At 44.0% G+C, this 15,356-nt stretch overlaps 1 protein-coding gene across 3 annotated transcripts in view; it reads left to right on the top strand.

Moving 5' to 3' along the window:
• Pfkp (phosphofructokinase, platelet) overlaps nucleotides 1-15,356 on the top strand; it is a 61,693-nt gene that overhangs the window by 32,287 nt on the left and 14,050 nt on the right. For 2 of the 3 annotated variants that reach the window (XM_050142259.1, XM_050142260.1), the window contains exons 8-15: nucleotides 4,144-4,239; nucleotides 5,354-5,446; nucleotides 5,974-6,099; nucleotides 7,803-7,867; nucleotides 8,158-8,227; nucleotides 8,416-8,562; nucleotides 9,348-9,418; nucleotides 11,844-11,931. In XM_050142259.1, the coding sequence (XP_049998216.1) occupies nucleotides 4,144-4,239; nucleotides 5,354-5,446; nucleotides 5,974-6,099; nucleotides 7,803-7,867; nucleotides 8,158-8,227; nucleotides 8,416-8,562; nucleotides 9,348-9,418; nucleotides 11,844-11,931 (756 nt within the window). Of the gene's footprint in view, nucleotides 1-4,143; nucleotides 4,240-5,353; nucleotides 5,447-5,973; nucleotides 6,100-7,802; nucleotides 7,868-8,157; nucleotides 8,228-8,415; nucleotides 8,563-9,347; nucleotides 9,419-11,843; nucleotides 11,932-12,682; nucleotides 12,836-15,356 lie in introns of all 3 variants that reach the window. The other variant, XM_050142258.1, reaches the window with a different exon arrangement.

Here is a 15,356-nt window from a genome sequence, read left to right on the forward strand (position 1 = left end):
ATGTTGCTTGGGTAAGGATCCACAAGGCCTTCGGGGGTGGCCTATTTGGATGGCTTTTTTGAACACTTGAAAACTTGCTTGCTGCCCATAAAACGAGGTCAAGCCTGCTGCTGAGGATCTGCCCACGCAACCTGTGACTGTATGGTTCTCTTTCCAATGTTGCCATGGAGAAACAGCTGGAACTGTTGATTCTCTTTCATCCAAAGCAGTAGTTCTGTGTCTAGATGGCTCTTGCACCCAGAGATGCCATCGTGGTAATTAGACAAAGTCAGGATTACAGAGACAACTCTTGTTTGCCGTTCAAGACTTCCTCATCACTGAGCTCAGACATGTGTTGGACTCTCTAGTTTTAAATCCTGCTCCTCTCCCTGCCCAGCTCCAGATGGGGTGAGGTGTTGTGACATTTCTTTCCACGGTGTATGGGGACTTTTCGGCTCTTCTTTTTCCTAACTATTTTGAACCATGTTCCTCTCTTCCCCTGTCAGGATTTTGTTGTACGTTGTTCTTCGAAGTATTAGGGTAGGGCAGATATCCGCCATGAAGGCCTAATACAGCGTGGGAGAGCCCCTTTAAGAGCATGCGTAGCTTTCAGGGCAGAGATATTAATAAGGACAATACTTTCCTCTTCCTTATTTTTGAAACAATCTTATCACTGCTCTATAAGAAAATTATGTAAGCATTATATCACAGATCAATTTTATTTATAGCCAGCAAGCACAGATGCACTGTCTGGGAAAGGCTGTGGGGGAGGGTGCAATAAAACATTGCTTTTGAATAACAGTCTCAAAGGAGGACAATAATTCAAGTCATGAACCAAATAGGTTTTGCTGAAATAAAAACTTATGTGGCAAGCTATTGGTTAAAGTTACATCAAAGTGAGAAAAATGAGGTTCAGCATCCTTAACATGAAATAAGCCAGCTACAGTGGATGGCCAGAATGCGGCTGTTGCCACGGGGAGGGAGTTTCCTCTGATTTGGTCCTGCCTCATCCGGGGGCATTACTTAGATGCCTAATTAAGACAGGTTATCCCATTTACTGCCACTGTTGTTATGACCCAAAGACTGAGGATTGCCATCACCTAGGACATCACCTCAGTGGTCTCTACCTCCTTAGAAGTCATATCTGGTCCCCTTATGTCTTCTTCCTGATTTACCTGAAGCCTGATGTGCAGTAAATTGTCACAGGCCACAGATCTATGGGCAGTGATTCAGAGATGTGGAAGACTGTTGGGGCTTGGCTGACAGGAAGTACGTAGTCAGTCTATGTGATTGGAATGGTCATTTAGTTTCTAGATACTCTTAGATTTAAAGACCATTTCTTCATGTAATCCCATTCAAAAACCTTCTATTCTAGACTTCCTACAGGGTGCTCTCAAGTAGGACAAGACCAGGATGCATAGCTTTCCCACCTCCCAAGTTTTGAGTGAGTTAGGGCAGACATTTGCTATCTCTGTACCTCTTATTTGTTTTTATGGGTCACCAGTATGATACTGCAAGAAGTTACCCGATATTCTAGAAGATTTCCTAGTCTATAATATGCACGTAAGTGTAAAATGTATAAAGGGCTTTGCAAGGCTATAGAGTTCCTTGACCTAGATATAGACTGTACTACAAAGAGGATGACTTTGATCAAATAACCTCACCTTTCCGTGTCCGAAGGTGCTCCTCTCTTACATGGGAAAAGTATATTCCTTGGTGACTTTGTAAAAGTCGGTGGATCAGTTAATCAGATACCAAACACGGAGGCACTTAAGTTGTAGTGGCATGGCGCCTTTCTTCCTATTTAAATACACTGAGGATCCTATTGTTTGTGTGTGCATTCCCCATGCATGTCTGTTCATGTGTGAACAGCTACACACATGTATGACAATATTGTAGTTTGTTTTCTCTGTTGCTGTGATAAAACACGGAACCAAAATGAACTTAGTGAGAGAAGGGTTAGATTTAGCTTACAATCCCTCGTCTAGAGCAGAACTCAAGGCAGGAACCTGGAGGCAGGAACTGAAGCAGAGAGCACAGAGAAAAAGGCTGCTCACTGGATCATTTGCAGCTACATCTATGCAGGCCAAACCCACCTGCTCAGGGCTGTAAGCGATGTCACTCCCCACAGTGGCCATAGCCCTGTGACCTCAGTTAGCAATCAAGAAAATGCCTTGGGGTCTTGTTCTTCAGAAGCTCTCTCCCTTTTTCTCCTTGGGGGACAATCTCAAATTGGTGAATCCCAGGGATCTTCCTTCTGTCTCCTTCCCCAGCTCTGGAATTACCAGCTTGCCCCATTATTTCTCTCCATCCTTTTTCTCCCAAACAGGCTCTGGGAATCAACTACAGGTCATTATGCTTGTAAAGGCAAGTATTTTACCAAAAGAGCTGTTTCTGTAGGCCACAGGTTCCATTGTTTTTTAACCACTGCAGAATATTGTTTTGTGACTAAGCACACATATTTAGCCACCCCATATTTATAGAAATTGTTCTTCCTGTCCTCTTTGAAGCAAGGCTAAGGTAATTACTCTGTATTCATGCCTGTATATTGTAAAGAAGGTATTTCTTGTCAGCACATTGTTCAAAGCATGCCACATTTTATAGCAGCCATAAACAAGAAAAAAATATTTGTGGCTTTGATGCTATATACTTCTGATCCATATCAGTATATTCCTTCCTGCCCTACTTTTCTAAGGGACCATATTTTGTTTGGATTTTATAGAAAGCAAATCCATTGACAATGAGCAAACCCATGCCATGCTTTAGTTGCCCTGTGCTCTTAGGTATATTTTAGCCTCAAGTGACCTTGTGAGTTTATATAAAACAGGGTACTAGAATGTGAGTACACATGACAGGGTCTCAGAGTGTTCATAAGTCAGGGTCCCAAAGGATTAAATAAGTGTAACTGTGTGTGTCAGACCCTTTATGTGGATTCTGTGTCTGTTAGATTTCTGTTCCTGTGGCAAACATCTGAGCTAAATCAACTGTAAAGGAAAACATTTATTTTGTCTCATGATCGTGGAAGTATTGGCCCATGGTTGGTTGAGCCTGTGATGATATCATGAATCATGACAGAGTTACGGGACAGAAGAGGTCTGTTTACCTCATGGTGATCAGAAAGAAAAGAAAGGAAAAGGACTAATAGTGTCTTGGTTAGGGTTTTTTATTGCTGTGAAAAGACACTATCACTATGGCAAGTCATAGAGAAGGAAAATACTTAATTGGAGTGACTTTCTGTTCAGAGGTTTAGTCCATTATCATCATGACATGATATGGCTGTGTGGAGGCAGGTATGGTGCTGGAAAAGGAGCTGAGAGTTCTTCATCTTGATCTGTAGGCAACAGGAAGTGAACTGAACTAGATGCAGCTTGAGCATATGGGACCTCAAAGCCTGTCCCCCACTCTGACACACTTCCTCCAATGAGGCCACACTTATTTAATGAGTTCATACCTCCTGATAGTGCCACTACCTCTGAGGTTATGGGGGCCAGTTACATTTAAACTACCAAAAGGATGGGGTCATAATATCTCCCCCCTCTCCACACACACCCAAAACACTCTCTGCCAATTACTGTAGTCTTCTTCCCCTAGGCTCCATCTCTTATATTCTCATCCAGTAGTTCCACGGGCTGGGGACAAGCACTCAGTGCTTGGGTCTTAGGACATTCCAGTATTCTTCCCTGATATCTTATCTGTACCCACCCGTCAGCTACTCTTCTCAGTCTGCAGTATTATCTAACATGATGGGGGAGAATTGTTGACCTCACAAGACTGAGTTTAGGGAGGTCCCATGGGGAGACGGGAAAAAGCTCAAACATAAAGGGGACAGAAAACATGGTCAGGGGCAGGCAAAACTTGAGGAGTCCAGCCTGTGTTTGCTAACTGCTATGGGGTGACCATCAACCAACATGCCTATATACCGCACCGTAAACCAGATCTAACTGTGTCCCCATTCTCATGTGTACTTGTAATGTCACCTAGACTACTAACTCAGCCATCACTAAGGCAACTTTCCCCTACTTTGGCGGTTACTGCGAAAGACTTCAAATTCGGCATGGTTTCTGCCTGGAAAGAAGCCATTTCCATTTATGACTCACTTCTCAGGTTTGTTGTCATTAAATGCAGATTATAAATTTAAGGAGTTTGAATTTTCTGTTTCCTTAGAACCGTGCCCAAAAAAAGAGGCTGAATATTATCATTGTGGCTGAAGGAGCAATCGATACCCAAAATAAACCAATCAGCTCTGAGAAAATCAAGGAGGTAAGCATGTGTAATGCCTCACCTTTGCTCTGCTGCCCGGCTGGACATAAGAATCGTCAGAATGATGGATGGGACTTAGATCTAGAATATTAAGTCAACTTTCATAGCATGGGGAGCATGAAGCTTGAGCTGAACAGCCAGGAGTTCTTGGGTCAAGTCTCCAGTGGTCCTAATGGCTCCACAGATAGCTTCTCTAACAATAGAGGCGAGAGAGTGAGAGGATAAGCATGCCCTTGGGTTAGAAAGGACCAGCTCTTACGGAGACTTTGCCCTGGAAGTAAGGAGTCATGACTACTTGGCAGCCAGCACAGTCTAGGGGCTTCTCTTTTTGGAAAAACAGACAAGGAGATGTCCGATTTTCCCTCTAATTTCCTTCTAACCTGGAGCATCAGCTGATCACGTTCCCACCAAGAAACCTGCCTAGTTGGCTGTGAGTCACTGGTTTCTCATGGCCCTGAGGAAGGATGGGATCTGGCAGGCTGCTACTCTGCTACTCCTTCAGGCTGGTGCTTACTAGTCTCTACAGGACTTTTCACTAGGATCTCAGAACCACTCAGGAACCACAAGCTAGGCTGTGTTGTTCCAGCCCTGATATTAACAATCTGGCTTTACAAGTTTTTGTCCTTCCTTCTTTCCTTCTTTCCTTCTTTCCTTCTTTCCTTCTTTCCTTCCTTCCTTCCTTCCTTCCTTCCTTCCTTCCTTCCTTCCTTCCTTCCTTCCTTCTTTCTTTCTTTCTTTCTTTCTCTTGAGATTTTAATTTTAGTAGTCTGAGTGTGGCCATTCTTGTCCATAACCCTCAAACTCAGGATGCTTACTCAGGAGGATTGTTAAGTTCAAGGCCAACCTGGCCTAAGTATATTGTTTCCAGTAGCCAAAACCAAATCAAAATAAACAAGCAAACAGCAGCACCATTGAGACGTGAAAGCATTATTTGGAAAAATAAGTTTTAGCGTTGTGTATAGCTGTTCCTGCAGGGAGCAATGAAGCATGATCAGTTTTCACATTTCCACCTGAAGACCAAGTAGATCACCCTTTCCTGAGTGCCAGCACCCTGGGACCACACCCGTGAGGTCTGTTCGGTTCTCTGTCTTCTGATGGGCATTCTTCTTCACAGCTTGTGGTGAAGCAGCTGGGCTTTGACACCCGGGTGACCATTCTTGGACACGTGCAACGAGGAGGGACCCCTTCTGCGTTTGACAGGATTTTGGTGAGTGGGGATGGAAAGTACTGGTCGTTTTCATGATACCTCCTCAAAAGAAATTTAGACCCACTAATTTATTGTGGAGGCTGACCAGCAGCCTCATCCCTCGAGACGATAGTGGCCCATGTCCTTATTTAAAGGTCCTCTGAGACTCACTGACGTGGATAATTTCCTGGACTGAGGTCACAGCTGACATGGGAAGTCAGTATGCTACTGATAGGGAAGTCATGGGTGCCAGGAGAGTAAAAGTCACGTTGTATAAATGGGTATCCCAAGTGTAAGCTTCCGGAACCTAAGCCAAGAGTACAGCAAGCATCCTGAGTTCACACCCTAAGTTCTTAGTGTTACCTGGTATTTCTTCATGGAGTTGATATTCTTATTGTTCCAGAGATGAATAGAGATAAACAAGATAGAAGCAGGGCAAACCCCTGATTGAGTCATTGTTTTATAGCATAGAATGCAGGCACAGAGTGAACCCTGCAGTGGTCTCTGGAAGGGCTATTGTCTTTAGTGATTGTGCTTGTCATTGGCAGGCCAGCCGCATGGGGGTGGAAGCTGTCGTTGCCTTGTTGGAGGCTACGCCTCAGACTCCGGCCTGTGTGGTATCTCTGAGAGGAAACCATGCTGTGCGCCTGCCTCTGATGGAGTGTGTGCAAATGGTGAGCTCAGGTATTGGGTGGGCATGGACATTGGATGGGCTGCCTGTGGGAACAAGTGGGTGCTTCAAGCTGTGTGGTTTGCTTCAGATTAAGTTGAGCACTCGGTCAAGTGGCCTTTTGGAGGGCAGAATGATCCATCTACCCTGTAGATGATGGCAGCAGGCTCCCTGCGTCATTAGTGTATAAATGCTTCACCTTCTTCTGCTTCTTTTGTTTTGCCACCCATGAGGCATTTCCATGGTCACCTGTCCTAACGATGAGTGTTCTATACCAGGAACTGGTAGAGTGGGTGACTGTTTTCACTTACAGTCACAGATGGTCCAGGTAGCTCCTGGGCACCAGGAGCAAAAGACCGAGTGCAGGAAAATGGTCCTGCCAGGAACTGGTGCTGTAGGTGTGACACGCTTAAGTTCCTTCAGTTTTGTTTTCTGTCCTTTTGTTCCCGAGGACATTCTGTTCTGTGATAGGACCTTGGGACAGATTCCAGTAATGTTAAGATAGGTCTGTTCCTTCAGGTGTTTCTACTGGTAGATAAAATAAAAATGGATTCTGCTTTGCAAAGCAGTTTTTCAGTAAGTGCAGTTTCAGTGGACTTGCTGCATTAGAAACTGCTATTACTTTTTATTTTTCCAAAAAAAAAAATATTTCATGAAATGTTGCAGTATTTGGGCTTTTGAATGATCCTGACATTTATGCCTTATATAATACAGACACAACACACGCACACACATGCACACATACACACACAGAGACAGAGACAGAGAGACATACATACAGACATATATACTGATAGACACACACACACATAGACAGAGAGACATACATACAGACATATATACTGATAGACACGCACACACACACAGACAGAGAGACATACATACAGACATATATACAGATAGACACACACACACACAGAGACATACATACAGACAGACACACACACAATGATAGTGTGTCGGGAAATTTGTTGAAAGTAACCTTAATTCCCAGAAGCCAATAGGGACAAAGACAGTATATATACATACGTGTGGTGATGTGTGTCTGTATTTGTGTCTGTGTGTGTTCCTATGTATCCTTGGGGATGGGAGGATAAAAGAAGTGTCTGAAACTGTGTGAGAGATGATAGGAATAAAAGGTCAAAACTCTGAACCATGTGTGGTACATTTCTGTGGGCCTTATTGTTCATCCCCTGTGTCTTTGTTCACTGTAGACAATGGATTACTTGTAACTTACCTGATACTCAGATGATCACATAGAGGCTTCAACAAGTAGCCACAGAGAGCCACTTGCTGAGACAGTCAGGGTGTTCAGCCCTGGGCTCTCTGTCTTGAGGTTGCCTACATCCCTCTGTTCACATCCCTCTGTTCACATCCCACCTGTGACCGACACTGGAGATCTGCAGTCCTCAGTGAGGCAGTGAGCTAGCTCTGCCTTCCTTTTTCCTTAAATGAGCTGCATTGAAGACTAATCAGACCTCCTCAAAGACCCATTTCCATGCATCTTGCCTTTGTGCAAATCGATCTTTTTGATTCTGTGGCCATGAGCAGAAAGAGTCCCTCCTTTTCTTTGGGGCTCTACCCTCAAAGATGCCACGTCATCTGTCAATTTGGGGGCCATTAACAATCCAATGGGGGTCAGACTGTGAAGATTCAGCCTTAGAGCATTTCAAACTTTATTCATTCATTATGACTTTGTTTTTAAAGACCCAGGATGTACAGAAGGCAATGGATGAGAGGAGATTTAAAGATGCCGTAAAACTCCGAGGGAGGTGAGTGATCGAGAATAAAACTCTGCTAGAGATTTAGGTCCTTGTTTGGTCCTTGAGACTGTACTTAGTCTCAATATAAAAATTACAAGAGTTTGGGTTGAAGAGATGGCTCAGCAGTTTAGGGAACAAGGTAAGTAAGATCAGATCGCAGAACCAGCATACCTCAGCTCATAAAACTGCTGTAAATCCAGCTCCAGGGGAATCGGATGCCCTCTTCTGGCCTCCATGGGCACTGCACTCATATTCACAGACCCATATTAAATCAAAAATAAATTGTCGTTTTTCTTAAGGAGTTTTGAGGGAAACCTGAAGACCTACAAGCGTCTTGCCATGAAGCTGCCCGATGACAAGATCGCAAAGGTAGTAGCCAGCTTCCATCAATGGCCCAGTCTTCTGAGTGACTCAGGGATCTTTTTTACCCCATACCTTAGTGTGAATCTTTGGAAGCTCACCTCCTGCCAAACGTGACACAGAATGACCCCCCTTATAAGTCTGCAAATGGGAGCTTGCTCTTGTCTGATGACTTGACACTGCCCTGTTGTTTTCAGAGCAACTGCAATGTGGCTGTCATCAATGTAGGGGCACCCGCAGCTGGAATGAATGCAGCCGTGCGCTCCGCTGTTCGAGTCGGCATTGCAGATGGTCACAGGATGTATGCAGTCTATGATGGCTTTGATGGCTTCGCCAAAGGTCAAGTGAGTCTCCCAGGAGTTCCTAGAGAAGTGAGAATATGCACATGAGTAGGCCAGACTCATCACAGCACCTACATTCAGGATTTTGTGGTGCCTCTCCTGATGTAGGATTTGAAGCAAGATGGTGAGGCATGTCTGAACCCAGACCTGCTGTAATTGGTACTATGGCAGTAGGTTGGAGATGCCAAGTTGGAAGAGGTCTGTAACTTTCCTAAAAACCTCACCAGAATACATTCTCTAAAAATCACTTGACTAGAAGCTGGCAGACCTGGAATTCTCACCCACTGTGTTCTGTTCTGTGACTAACTCATGCCTCACCTAACATGGGAATCGCCCACAGTTAATTAAACTTCATCTGCTTAGCCAAACGATGTTCACGTTTCTCTCTTTGTTTTCTTCTTTACCTTCAGTGCTAAATTATTTTTAACCTTTACCAATTTAAGATATCAGGTTTCTTTTCTAGTGACAGTTTCTGGTCATCTCAGGTGTCCACCTAGGACACATGTTTAGGAAGGGTTAGGTGTGGACATCCCCCCACAGGCAGGGAAGAATAGTTTTACTGGGGCTTTGCATTTTGTTTAACCTTAAAAGGACACGCCATGTCTTCACTGAGTTAGCACCACAGTGTGTGTGTGTATGAGGGGGTGGACAGAGTTGCAGCCTAACCAATCTCTCTGGGAACTCAGCCTGTGAGAGAGTTCAGAACCTTGCTCTGTTTTCAGAGCCTTTGGTTCCTGCCTTTTTTTCTTCCTCTATTTCAGCTGTTTCATTTTATGTTTGAAATTTAGGTCAAAGAAATCAGGTGGGGAGATGTTGGAGGATGGACTGGACAAGGAGGGTCCATTCTTGGGACAAAACGGTAATTTCTAAATTTTCACTCTTAAAGAAGTTCTGCTTATTTTATTTTCAACTTATATGTAGGCATGTTTTGTCTCTGTGTATGTGCGCCATGTGTGAAGGCGTTAGTTCATCTGGAGCTGGAATTAAAGATGGTTGTGAGCTGCCGTGTGGGTTCTGGGAACCAAAACCCAATCCTCTGCAAGAGCAGCAAGTGTTCTTAACTGTTGAGCCAGTAGTTGTTAACAAAGAAGGAAGAAGCACCTACTAGAGAGAGAGTGGCTAGATGTGTCGAGAGCGTGACACCTAATGGACACCTAATGAAGCAGGGATATCTGTCTGCCATTGCTCCAGGAACTCAGGCCTGCTGTAGGAAGCTCAGTGCCAGGAGTTGGGGGGGAGGGGCGCAGGTTGGATTGAATACGTACTTCACTGGTTAGTGTGTGCCTATCATTGAGGCCTTAGGTTCAATCCCCAGCACTCTAAAATTCTATTCATTCCATATTTCCATTTACGTGAATGTGAAAAGCTTCTGCCCGACTCTGGTCATGAAAATGAGGGATGATTACCTGTCATTACCTGTACCATCATGTGAACAAGCACGTATTTCGGTGTTGCGAAAGGTGCATTGTGTCTGGGTCTAACCGAACTGAGCGACACAGTGACTCCAAGCTAGGTTGCGTAGCTGAAGAAATGACCTGGGTATTGCTAATTTAAAATCATGTTTTTCTGACTTAAAAAAAAATCCTTTTTTTAAAAAATCTACATAGCTGGGATTAAGGCATTTTAACAAAGTGTGTTATGTTAGGTCCAACCCCGTTAAATCTTTAGTTACTTCCAGGATGCAAGTATTAGTACTAACCATTATTGTAATTTACTTTTCCCCCCCCTTTGTATGGAAGTAAAGCCGTTTTTATGTATTGGGCTCTGTGTCATTGTGACTGAGAAGAATCAAGCCAACTTTTTTTTTTTTTTTTCTCACTTCAAAATCAGGGCTTCTGCTGCCAGCTAGACAGGTGGGGATTCCACAGGGTGGCTCCCAACCATCTGGATCGTTTTCCTTGGTGCCATGGAATGGGTTCTTTGGGTGGCAAAGCCCCAGTAGACTGAAGGTTATGCAAGCCAGGTGTGCTCCTCGTAACGGAACCTGAGCATCACTCTTTGGCTGTGTGGGAATGAGCTGACAGCTGGAGACACTTGCTGCAGATGCCCAGTTTGCCCCTTGGAAATATGCATTTGTTTGTTGCAATTTTCTATATTCTATTTCCATATTCCAATAGCTTCATCTTAAACTTACATTTGTTTGCCAGCAGGATAAGTACTTCACTTTCTCCTTTAAGCATGAAAAGTAGATCGGGGTGGATTTCAGATGAAATACTAGAATCAGGTGTGAGTCACTTTCCTTTGCTTAGTGGTGTCCCTGCCAACCGTGTCTTTGGAAATAGGTGATAGTATAGAAGAGGAATGTAGGTGGATGTGGTTTTGAAAGAAAGTAAATTGATGTCTATGCATATATATACATAGCATACATTAAAGGAAATATATATCAGTTAACATATTATATATTATCATATTATTTATATACACACAAATATATCAAAATATATTATATTATATATATACACATATACATACGCACATGCATATATTTTGGAAAATGGAAATTTCTATGCCAACAATTGCTATTGATATCATAAACTATTGTATATTTTCTTTTTTCTCATGAGCCAGCGCAATTGTTTTGGCTCTTTTGAGTCAGGGTCTTAATGTGTAGCTCAGTCTGGTCTGGATTTCACTGTGTCTCCTGGAGCTCAGTCTGGTCTGGATTTCACTGTGTCTCCTGGAGCTCAGTCTGGTCTGGATTTCACTGTGTCTCCTGGAGCTCAGACTGGTCTGGATTTCACTGTGTCTCCTGGAGCTCAGACTGGTCTGGATTTCACTGTGTCTCCTGGAGCTCAGACTGGTCTGGATTTCACTGTGTCTCCTGGAGCTCAGACTGGTCTTGACCTCACCGATCCTGCTCCACCTTGAGTGTGGAGATTCTAGGTATGCCCCGCCACACCTTGTGGAGGCAGCACAGTCCTCTGGGGTAGCATTATTTCTGTCTGTCTGCCTATATTTGGTGGACTGGATTAAATTTAGTGCTTTGCACGTGTTAGGCAAATACTTTACCACTGAGCTAAGTCCCCAGCTCTCCTGCGTTTGCAAAAACGCTCTTTGGGGACCTAATAGCTTGCTGTCCCTGCCTTTAGTGATCATTCTCCAGGACTCCGCTATCCTAGGTGCTGTCAACTGTGGAACCATAGGAAGTAGCCCAACTGTCCACTACACCTTTCATACCACCGAGTTCAGACATAGGTGGGAGTTGGGAGACGAGACCCCCAACGGGTGGGTAGATAATCCCAGCATGTGGGTGTGCTCTCACTTCTGGTTCTGTCTGTCCTCAGCACCCTACCTGGAAAGCACTTGGAGAGTATTGCCGAACAGATGCGTTCCCACAGTATCAACGCCCTTCTAATCATTGGTGGATTTGAGGTACGTTGTTGTCTGTCTCCCCGCCTGTCGGTTTTGGAGGTTTAAGTTGTAGTCCCGTGTTTGTTTCACGGATATCTGGTCTTATTGACTGTTCCTCAGGGACCAGGATTTTAACACCCAACCTAGTAGCCCTGTAGTGCAGAACGGCAGATCAGTGAGATGTAGCACAAGCCTGGTCCGGTTCTGATAAAGTAAATTAACCGCACTGGCACAAGTTTGACCAATCTACTGGGACTCAGTTTGACGCCTTCTGGTTTGTTATCCACCTGGAGATATAACTCCATACTTTGCATTTGAAATACACTGATGATTTAGAAAGGAAGGTGGCTGGCTATAGGGTTAGTTTTTCTTTTCAGAATTTTTAAGAAGTCATATTGAACTGTAGTCCTTAATCACATCCTGTCCAATGGGGGTGAGTCTCACAAAAAGCTTGATTTACTTAAAGACATGGAAGAACTTCACATAGCTAGACTCAAATTCTAAGTCTAGCTAAGAGAGTCATTTAGTCTTACTACTGCTATATGCTAATACAGCGTCTCCTCTTTGTGCCTGGGCAGCTGCTTGTCCTTGTTTGTTCCCTTAACTCACCTGTGTTGATTTTTCAGTAGTCCCTGGTCTCTGTACTGTACCCTGTGCACCGTGGTGGCAGTAGTTCCCTGAGACTCTCCCACGCTCGCTCACTCCCAGGCATACACTGACCACGTCCCCCTCTGTGTCCCTGGCCCCACAATCACACACACTTGTCTGACAGGCCTACCTGGGACTCCTAGAGCTGGCAGCTGCCCGGGAGAAACACGAGGAGTTCTGTGTCCCTATGGTTATGGTTCCTGCTACTGTCTCCAACAATGTGCCGGGTTCCGATTTCAGCATCGGGGCAGACACGGCTCTGAACACTATCACAGACGTAAGTGCGCGTGTTGCCAGCAAAGCAGGTGCAGCTGATGCTAACCCAAGGCCTGGACCCTTTTATCTACCAGGGCACTAGAAGTAGCCTTTTACCAGCTACCAGTTGGGCACTAAATATTTTTTGTTTCAGGAAAGCACATTTGAAAAGTTCTTTTGGACTCTGAAAGTCCTTGATCTCGTTTACTCCACTCCAATTATTTCCAAGGGTCCTCCCAAGCAGCCGCTAGCCCGATGTCACTCCGTTGCCGAGACCCGTGGAGTGACAGCTCACTCGAGCTCAAGCAGGGCTAAAACACTGTGTTTTCTGATCTGATACTCAATGTAGTGTTTTCTAAGTTTTGGCTGAATATAATTTCCTTTCAGCCTGTGAGCCTCTTATTGCACTTCAATCCTGTGTCCAACATTCTCTACTCTATGTTTAAGGGTAGAGATAGAACTAAATAATTCATAATGCTATTTTCTGAAGCCCCTGTTGGCACTTCACTGGATTTGTGGCTATGTTTGTTATTGTTGCTTTCCCCCTTTTTATAAATTGGCAATCTTAAGTCAAAAGTATTGATGCTTTTTTATTTTTTATTTGTCTCTTTGTAAAAAGCAAGTAACAAAATATACACATTTCAGCGTTACATTTGAAAATTAGACTTGTTCGTTCCTTTGGGAGTTGAAGATCACTAAGTCAGAATTCCAACAGTTTTCATTAACTCTTAAGCCTTTTTATTTTTTTCTGGGAGAACTATACATATTTTTGTAGGGTTTTGATTTTTCTTAAGCTCTTGACACCCAACTCATTTCTAGCCCTGGTAGATAAAATCCCCATTGCTTTTCCGATATATCACAGAATGGTAAGTAATGCTTCGCTCTGATTTCTTGCTTTTCTGAATTTCGGAACCGTTTCTCTTTCTGTTTAATGAGGCTCGTGCCTGGTGTGTCTTGGAGGCAATGTCCCTTTTGTTTATTTTCCATCACTAACTTCTCCTTCTGTGTTGCATGTGCTGTCTGGTGACTGCTGCTATTGCTTTTTGCTGTTCCTGTTGATGGATTCCGGCTCTTGACGGATCATCCTCTGTGAATGGACAGAAGGGTGCCTGTCACAAAATGGATTGGGACCCAGGGCTTTGTGCACTCCAGATGCTGAATTACAGCCTACAGTTTACATAGGAGGAATTTACAGGGAAAGCAATTGGAGTTTCTTCTTCACAAGCTCCTTGTCATCTAATTAGAAGTCCGCTTGCAGGTGCTTCTGACCAGTAGCCTGTGGGTGGCCTGTGCCCTAGAGCAGCAATGAATGTGGCCTAGCCAAAAAAGAATCATGAAGGCATTTGAAATATTATGAGAATTATTTCTGTCAATTATTTTTGGAAATGGTGTTGCATGGTTCTTGAGTGTGACCTTTGTAGATGGCAGCATCCTGCCAAGACGGTGAAAGGTTGGACACTCCTGCATACTGTCAGTCACAGTTAGTGGGAGCCTCTGCAGATGCCATCCAAGGTGGGTATTTATCTCCTCGTGGATATCCAGTGTGCACTGTCAGGCATGAAGGAAAGATTCTCTCTTTTTATTATAATTTCTCCATAATTATAACTTAGGATTCTTAGCTCCCATGCTAATAATTGTTTTGTCCTAGACTTGAATATTTAATATACACATATTGTTGAAAATTTGAAACTCAAAATAGGAAGAAGGGAAAAAAAGTTACCTACTTCCTCTTCCTTTTACTTGCCTAAAAGAGATTTTGTGATTTTTTTTTAACTTCTTTCCTTTTTTTTTATTCATTTGAGTTTCTCAAAGCTAGTGGTAGTGCGTGAGAAAGACCACTGAGTTGTGGGTAGGTAACCATTCCCAAGGTCTACAGGCTTGGTGGTGTGTGGTGCGTGGGTGTGGATGTGTGGTCTCTGTTGCTTATTGCTTCTGAGGTTCCAGGGAGCCGGGTCATCTTGGTTCTGTGATCTCAAGGTGGGTGACTGAAGCTGGGCCAGGAAAGATAACCTTAGTGAATGTTGCCGTCGCTCTGGAGAGCTGATAGCCGAGTGAGGACGAGGAAACCAGCCAGAGTGCATTCGTGTATCCTGAAGGTAAAGGGACTAGAATGTGAAGAGGCGTAAAGGCAAATGAAGGTTCATTCTATTAGCTGGAAGTTATTAGAATTAGGCTAGGCTGACCGCAAAAATGAGGGGAGGTTGACACTGTGTCTAGGAAAAGAGGGTGTGAGGAGACTCTACCCAAAGCGCCCATGCCTCTTGCTGCTGCATCTAGGAAGCCCCTGTATAGAACGGGCAGGGAGCTGAGAGTAATTGCCTAACCTCACTGGGTAACTTAAAGCAGGTATCTAAAGAACAAGTATGCACTAAGTCACCTGTTTCTCTACACTCGTCTGTTTCTAGAGGATAATAGCCTCTTCCGGAGCCCTGGAGAACATCTGAGCTTACCATCCATGGCTGTCTCCCAGAACCAACTGTTTCTTTAGGCTTGGGAAGTCAGGCACTTCTCAGCTTTGGGTGATTATATATCTAGTAGACAGC

Source organism: Alexandromys fortis, unplaced genomic scaffold (genome assembly GCF_014885135.2).
Source record: "Alexandromys fortis isolate MF-2015 unplaced genomic scaffold, M_Fortis_MF-2015_v1.1 scaffold_5, whole genome shotgun sequence".
Classification (NCBI taxonomy): Eukaryota; Metazoa; Chordata; class Mammalia; order Rodentia; family Cricetidae; genus Alexandromys; species Alexandromys fortis.